The sequence below is a fragment of the Talpa occidentalis genome, unplaced genomic scaffold, assembly GCF_014898055.3.
Source record: "Talpa occidentalis isolate TD23 unplaced genomic scaffold, MPIMG_talOcc4v2.1 talOcc4.17, whole genome shotgun sequence".
In the NCBI taxonomy this organism is placed as follows: Eukaryota; Metazoa; Chordata; class Mammalia; order Eulipotyphla; family Talpidae; genus Talpa; species Talpa occidentalis.
The window spans coordinates 44,810,622-44,818,912 of NW_023601754.1; the positions used below are offsets into that span (position 1 = coordinate 44,810,622).

At 57.2% G+C, this 8,291-nt stretch overlaps 1 protein-coding gene across 1 annotated transcript; it reads right to left on the bottom strand.

The window, feature by feature from the left end:
* Nucleotides 1-120: 120 nt before the first annotated feature.
* LOC119248666 (vasodilator-stimulated phosphoprotein-like) lies at nt 121-7,309 on the bottom strand (the record flags this gene model as incomplete). Its single annotated transcript, XM_037515539.2, has 12 exons — nt 121-2,323; nt 2,448-2,505; nt 3,079-3,166; nt 3,322-3,367; nt 3,589-3,625; nt 3,792-3,843; nt 4,382-4,479; nt 4,619-4,860; nt 4,974-5,029; nt 5,493-5,574; nt 6,599-6,764; nt 6,857-7,309. Coding segments are annotated over 12 exons (1,416 nt in total), but the record flags the coding sequence as incomplete, so codon positions are not given.
* Between the last annotated feature and the right edge of the window lie 982 nt (nt 7,310-8,291).

Here is an 8,291-nt window from a genome sequence, read left to right on the forward strand (position 1 = left end):
ATCCGGCCAGGCTTTCGGTCCCCTCCCTACCCTCGCGCCCCGCAGCGCTTCCACCGAACCCCCTCGCGGGTGGAGCCCTGGACGGGAGCCCCGCCCCAGCTTCCAGGGCCGTGGGTGTAGCCCCTGGGACGAGACAGGCAGGGTCTGCCGGTCGCCCACTGCTCCAAGGGCGGGCAGCAGCACACCTGTCTCCCCTCTTCAGTCACTCACCCCCGCCCACCTGAGGCGTGGTCCTTACCTAGGGACCCTCATCCATCACAGCAGAACACCCCGTGCCCCCTCATTGGTAGTAAGGCTATTGCAGTGAAAACGCAGACACTGGCAGAGCACCCCGCCCCCCATGGTCTACCTCACTCCGCCCGTGCAGAAGGTGGGGGGGCGATAGGAGAGCATTAGGCACCAGGGGCTCCTGCCTTCACTCCAGCGTTGGTCCCTCAACTCGGGCCCTCCCCTCTTGGAAAGGATGGTGCCCAGACAAGCCTCCCACCCCCAACACACATTAGTTCTTGCACAACCCTCTGAGCCACAGGCTGTGCAGGCTTCTGGGTGCCACCAGAACCCACCCTCCCCCGCCTCCTGTGTCCTGCAGGTGGTGGGTGCCTGAGGAAGAAAACGCAGTCCCGCCTGGGGCTGCCTCATTCTGACTCCAGTATTGGCCAGCTCACCTGTCCAGAAGTGCTGGACATCTTGTTGCCTTTCCCACTGGCTGCTCATGGGCACCCACCCGTTCCCCTACTGCATGGGTCACTGTCACGCCCACCATCTTCCACCCAGACCTGCTCCTCGGGACACTCGGGGGTTCCCTGCCCTTCATGCCTCCGGATCGGTCCCCCAGCTCCTGCTCCACGCAGCCTTCTTCTTGTGGGACCACCTGCCCCTCCGCCTGGAAGTTTCCCAGCCTCATCCAAGTGGAACATTCCACCAGGCAAAGTTCCCCACCCCAACCACCCCCTGCAAAGCCACTGAACTGCTGAGGGGGGTGTGCGAGCTCCGTGACTTCTGAATTCTATTCTTTCTTTTATTTTTTTTTTTAGCCTGTAAATGTTTTATAATTAAAGGAGCTCTGAGGTAAACAAGTCACTAAGAAAGTGTCTCAGCACCATGGTGTACATCTGCAAAGTGGGCACAGGGCTCATTAAAGTCAGGAGAGAAGCTGAAAAGTGCACAGTCCTCTTATGAGCCCTTTCCTAGATGGAGAAAGAGACCCAGAGGCTGAAGAAGGGGCTGCCCAGGCTTGGCTTTCTCACCTGGGGAGGCAGGGTGGGGAGGAGGGAGGGAAATGCCTGGAGAGGGTTTGGAGAGGGAGAGGGGCAGAGACCATCTGGCTACAGGGAGCAGCTTGAGGAAACCAGTAGAGGTGTAGGGTGGAAGGAAGAAGATGAGGGTTAGATGGAGGGAGTGAGGGACCCCCCCCCCAGCTGCACAGTCCTCCAAATCACTCCAGAAATCTTAGCATTTATAAAAACTGCCAGATTTATTCCGCAGGGGCCCATTTTCAAGAAGCTAATGGTGAAGGTGGTTGAGGGGTGCATTCTCCCCACTTTTCCTTTTTCCCCTCTTCTTATTTTCCCTAGGGGTAAAAATGGTCTGGACCCAAAATCTAGCCAAATTAAAAAAAAAAAAAAAAAAACCCAAAAAAACTGAGGTTCCAAAAGTTACAGCATCTTAATTCCTTATAGAAAAGGGGAAGGAGCCAGCTGGAAGGGAAGTCCCGGGTAGGGGGAGGCACCCCCAGCCTAGTGGGACATCCCCCCTTTAAATAGCCGTCCTCAATAGGACAAGCTTGGGCCTATAGCATTTAAACCCCCCCACACCCCACCCCATTTTATCAAAACCAAAGAGGAAAAAAATTTCCCTTTCCCCCCCAAACCCAAATATATATATATATATTTTCTTAAAAAAAAAAAAAAAAATCGAAGGCATAAGCGTTAAAGTGAATCTAGAACAAGGGAATGAGAAATTCCCTCCTTTCTTCCCCCTTACTGTGGGGTTAATTGGTACATCCCCAGCAGAGGAACCAGCCCCAAGGGGATGGTAGGGGGGGGGACACCAAAGGGAGCACAGGGTGGGGGCCTCCCCAGCCAATCAGCAGCCAATATGGGTGTAGGCCTGGTGCCAGGGAAGCCACACCCCCTGGCATTTTCCAAGTGGGATGGGGAGTGGGAAAGATGCATTCCTGTATTCCGGTGCTGTCTTCAGCCAATTCCAAGTCAAGTGGAAGCAGGGAAAGCAGGGTGACAGGCCGGGTGCAGAAAGGAGAAACGGGATCTTCCAGGACCCTGTGGTCAGGGGGCGCCCCGCTTCCTCAACTCTTGGACAAAGGCTGGAAGGAAACAAGGGGCAGGGGTCAAGGGCAGAGCCTCTCCCCCCTTCCATTCCAAAACAGGACTCTTTCCGAGGGACATCATGCCTCGGAAATAAATGTTTAAAATAAAAAGCAACCTCACCTTCAATTATTTCCTCTTTCATTTTCTGCAATTCCTTCCTCACCTCTTCCAGAAGCTCCTGAAAATAATGGGTTGTAACCAACCAGGAAGGGGCCTGGACTTGCAGCAACAAACCCCCCTTAATGGCTGCAGAGGCAGAGGAAGCAGGTTCAAGACCCCAAAACACACACACACACACACACACACACACACACACACACACACACACACTTCATGACATCAATGACAAGGCCCCAGAGTGACTGGACAGTTCTAGAGGAGAATTCTGGAATGTTGTTGTCAGAAGAAAAGGACTGGAGAACATCCAGTACCAGGGTTGGCAAATACATTCCTGTCTCCTGCCAATTGGTGATGGATGCTTGGGACCAGTTTGCTGGTCCCAAGGGATTCTGGGTACTCAGCAGGAATGTGAATGGTGGTAGATTAATAATGTCTGTCATGGTCACTGGAAAAATTGGTTGTGGTGGCTGCGTCATTGCTGACCTGACCCATTTGCTCCCATTCTCAGACTGGCAAACTGACGTTTGGCAAGGCCAGCTGACCAGTGGTTGAGTCTAGAACCCGTTGCCTTTTCTTCCTCTAGCTTCGTTCTAGTCTCCAGCCGCACAGCCCAAACCCCCACGGAAACTACCTGCTTCACCCTCTCCAGGTCTGACTCATCATTGGAGCTTGGCGTAGAGGGGTGGGCCTCGGAAGTGGTCACTGAAGAGGACTTCATCCTGGGAGATGGTGTGAATTGGAACAGAAATGGGGTTAGCGGGCCTGCCCCTCCCCCACCCACTTCCCATTCCAAAAGCCTCTTTGTGTTCTCTCCTACAAATCGGGCAGATCCAACTCCTTTGGGGAGGTTGGGGTCCCAGTACTGATGGCCCACCTTGGCAAAGTTGTGCTGTTCTTCTCCCAGGGTCTCCGCACAGATTCTGGGGGACGGCAACAGATTGGAAAGATCAGGGACCAGGTATGCCTGGTCTCCATCTCTCCCCCTCCCCAGCTCACTTTGCCCCTGTTCAAAGACCCCTATCAGCAGAGTATAAGCCCTAGTGTTATGTGCACAGATTTCCCCCATAAAGTGCTTTAAATGTGTGAGAACAGGGCATCTTGGGACTTGCAGTTCCTACGGCTAAGACCAGCTGTCACTCACCACTCTGCACTGGGACTCTGGCCTCTGGCTCCTCCTGCTGGTGCGAAATAAAACTGTCAGAAGCCAAGAAACTGCTACAACTCTAGTCCATTCTCATGTCCAGGCTCAAACCCAGCCTCCATCCCTATCATATCCCCGCCCCAATATCCCCACTGCCATGGTAGGGCCTGAAGTATATATGATAGGAAGAGCCCCAAACTCACATTGGCAGACTCATCCTTGGGGGGTTTCTCCCCGACCTGTGTGGCTTTCCTTCTGCAGGAAGAAAAAGGCAAAAATGGATGGCTTTCAGCCCTCCTTAGCTGCTTGGCAGTTTCCTTACCCAGAATTCTAGAAAGGTGAATGCTAGGATGTTGACTTGTGGAATTTGTGGAGGCTACAGAAAGTTCTGTGTTTTAGAAGTTAAAGAGAGGGCTGTTCTCCCTCTATTTGGGGTGATCCCCCCCATGCACTCACACATTTGGGATCACAACATCCCAAGGGCACAGGGCCATGACATAAATGTTCTCAGAATCTGAGTTTCCAGATTCAGAGGCAGCATCTCTTAGGAACCTAGAGTGCAGGGGGTCTTAGAACATTCTAGAGGTGACCTAGGTGACTCAAATCTTCGTGATCTCAGGAGAATGCAATCCTCAGCACTCTGTCCCAACCCTGGCTACCACAGGGGGAACTTTCACCTTCAGAAACAAACTGGGAATCTCCTCCCCCACCTGGCCCTACAGAACCGGAATCTCCAGGTCAGAAGTGCTGGTCAGAGGGGGGGTTTCTGAGTCTCCCAAGGGCGTGGGCTCACCTCCGGGCCAGCATGGCGTTCATCTCTTCCATGAGCCCCCCCCCAGTGCTTCGACTGCTCTCAGCTTTGGGGGCTGAGGGCCCTCCTGAGGCCTCCTCCTGTTGGAGAAATTACAGAAGAAGGGGCTTTATAGGCTGGCCTCCTGGCCCCCCAGCCCCCTTCCAATGCCCTCAGGCATCTCCAGCCTCCTCCCATTATTCCACCAGGCCCAGCCACCTGACACACCTGACCCCTCACCTTGCTAACTTTCCTGAGTTTGGCTCCAGCAATGGCGGCGGCCAGGCCAGGGGCTCCAGCCCCTCCCGCACTGGGGCCTTGTGCTGTGGGGAGAGGGGGTGCAGGGGGTGGACCTCCCCCTGCTGCATGGCCTGCAGCTGGGGCTCCCGAGGAGGGCAGACCTGGAGGTGGAGGGGGCCCCGGGGGAGGAGGAGGTCCTGGAGGTGGAGGTGGTCCCCCACCACTTGGGGGAGCAGGTGGGCCTGTGAAACAAATAGAAAAGGCGGGGTGCTGAGAGACAAGCCTCATTCTTTGCAATCGGGCTGGCCTACCCCTCAGGGGAGTGCCCCACCACCCTTGCCACTGGGGTAATCACCTGCATTGGAGACCCGGCGCTCACGCTCCACTTGCTCCGGCTGCCCCGGCTGCTGCCTGAGGAGAGCGGTGGAACAGCCATCACTTGGGGTTCCCAGGATGGCTTCTCTCAGAGGTGCCACTGAGGCTGCTCCTAACCCCCACCCGTGCCTGCTTTCCTGCGGGGCAGGGAAAGGGGTGTGGAGGCGGGCAGGGACAGCGGGATGGCTGCCAGGATGGCAGCATTCTGGCCACCAGACGGTCAAGAGCACCGAGTCGCAAAAGCCTAGGATCCTTAAATAGCCAGATTCTGGGGTTTGGGGGCCCAGGACTTGGGAGGTGAGGAAGGACTCAAACTCTGGGTGTTTCTCAAATGCCAAGAGGGGGTGGTGTCTGGAACCTGTCCGTTTCTAGCCCTGAGGGAGATGGAACATTCTAGAGGCTGGAAGTGGGGGAGTACTGAACTTCAGGGTCAGGGGTTCTGGAATATCCTAGAACTCTGGCCCAGGCAAGGTTCCTCCCATCCAGGGACTGGCCCCACCTTTTCTGCTGCTCCACCTCCTCCGGGGAGGGGCCGTTCTGGACAGGCCAGGTGGGAGGGGCAGGTGGCAGAGGCCCACCACCTGGAAGGTGAGAGTAGAAAAGGGTAATGAGTCAACCCCAGGATGCTGCCCTGCCCTGGAACATTCCCTCACTCTCCCTGGCCTCCCAAGAATCCAGGCGCTCACTTCCTCCTGCCTGGGGGACCTGACACCAGGCTGACGTGAGCACCTGGATGAAAGCTGGGCTGAGGGCCAGCACCAGCTTCCCCTGACCGAGCGGCCGAGGGTTGGGCTGGGTGACGATGCCCACATGGCAGGTGAGACAGCGAAGACCCAGAAGGGGCTGTCACTTGCCCCAAAGCCAAAAGTCTGGGCTTTACGGGAGCAAGCCTGGGATTGGGGCTACTTCAACATCCAGGTTTTCCCCCCCGGGCACGGCCCAGGGAAGGCTGAGTGGCTCCTCCTCACTGCCCCAGCTTCAGGCCCTGGGACCCAACCCCACCTTCCTCTTTTCTCTGTGCCTCCCCAGACAGCCCAGCTCCTCCCCCCAGGAAACAAACACCGCTGCCATTGGGCACGGTGAAGTTCCGCAGCCTCACCCAGCTCGGCTGCTGAGGACACCTACAGCCTGGCTCCTCAGAGGCTGGCAGGGGCATCACCAGGGGAGGTTAGAAATGCAGAGGCCCGGGCCCCAGCCCAACAGAACCAGCACCTGCGTTTTACGCAGATGAAGGATGAGCGTGTTTAAGAAATACCAACTGCAGGTTTTTTTCCTTAACATCAATGCCTGAAAACGACTGATGACATGTCATCAGTTACGTAATCCAAGGGCACAGGGAGCCTTGTGGGGGTTGGAGATATCTATAGCTGGATCTGGGAGGCGCCCCACGCGAGTGAGCACGTGTGGAAATGGATGGAGCAGACAGCGCCCTTCGGGATCATGCATTTTCTGTGTGGGTGCACACGCGGGGAACACAGGAACCCACAAAATCCTCACAATAACGAATTAGCCCATTTTACAGATGAGCACACTGAGGCCGCGTGGTAAACCATTGCCCAGCCACTCGGCAGGGCTCTGCAGTGCCTACTGCCCGCTGGCTCTCACCTTCCAGGGCCTCTAGGGCACTGGCCATGCCAGCAGCGAACTGGGCCGCATCCTCCTTGCTGCCAAAGTTGAGGCCCCAGACTTGCCGGGCATCGCGCCACTGATGGAAGTTGGGGGTGGCCTGGTTGTACTTGACACCCCGGATGATGGCACAGTTGATGACCACCTGGGAGCAGGGGAAAAGGGAGATGAGGGGTGACAGTCGTAGCAGTGGAGAGCCAGCTCAGCCCGAGGTGGGGGAAGGGAGAGGGCCTTCACCTGCTGGTCTGGCTGCATCTTCCGGCCGACCACCCGGAAGGAGTTGGCCGTGGGGTTGTGGTAGATCTGGACGCGGCTGAAGGCCTGGGGGCCCGTGCCGGCGGGCAGCCACCGCTTGTTGCTGTCATCATAGAGCATCACAGTGGCCCGGCTGGAGCAGACCACGGTCTCGCTGCCAGGAACAGGGAGAGGAGAGCGGCGGTCAGCCCAGGGAGCCTGCAGCCTCCCCGGGGGCCCGACCCTTTCTGCCTCCGGGTGCCCCCGGGAGAATGGAGGTGACAAAGTGTGACCGGCAGAGCAGCACCCGGGGAGGCAAGCCCTGGGGCAGGGCAGAGACTGGGAGGACGTCAGCCAGCCGGGAGAGACAGAGAAAGAGATAGTCGGGAGGTGACACAGACCAGGAAAGAGACAGATGGGGCGGGAGAGACAAACAGACAGACGCAGGACGAAGAGTCAGACCCACAAAGGCAGACCAGGGGACAGGTGGGGGAGGGAGATGGAGACAAAGATGCAGGAAGCTGGGATCAGACAGGAGGAGGGGATCAGACAGATGAGTGGGGGCAGGCAGAAGCTCAGGGTGGCACTGAGAACCAGCCCCGGCCCGCTGCACCCCCCTGTCTCTACCAGGTGCTTGGGTCCCCTATTTCCCCACTTGGTCAGAGGAGGAAGCTGAGGCTGGAGGGAGGGGCAGTGTGAGGCCTGCGGCCAGTTGGGGACTGATGCTAGAGCCAGCTCCCCACTTCCTGCTGCCCCCCACCTCCGCCGCCCCCCCGCCCCCGCAGTGAACCAAGGGCTATTGCAGACTCGCCCTGTGTCAGGCCCAAGTCCAGCAGCAATGCTGCCACCCCGCCCTCAAGTGCAGGAGACCGTCCCATCCCGATGGCTACCCAGGGCCAGCGCCAGGGAGGACTTCCTGGTGGAGGTGACAGCTAACTCAACCTTGGGGGACAGGTTGGCAAATTGGTTCAGTGCTTAGGATCTGATCCACAGACCTGGAGGTTCAAATTCCCGCTGAGCCACCTACTCCATGTGACTCAGGCAAGCGACCTTCCCCTCGGGCACTAAATGACAGTCCCACCACTTCCCAGGGCGGTAGGAGGAGTGAGTGAGTTCGGGTACTTAAAGCACTTGGCACAGTGCCTGGCACATACTGCGTACTTGGTAGCTGTCAGCATCCTTTTCATCGGCACCCGGAAAACGTAACCATGGGGGAGCCTGGATAGTCAGTTTCAATGTCCCCATGCCCAATGAGGAAACTGGGGCTCCCAGATGGGAAGTGACTTGCTCAAGTGCACACAGACCAGGGGGAAGTGCTACTCTCCACCCCACCCCCACCAGACTTTTTCCTGAAAAGAGGAAGTTGGTGCTCAGGGATTTCCGGGGAGCAAAATTATACCCCATACAATGGCTGTCTCTACCGGGCTGGGGACTGGGG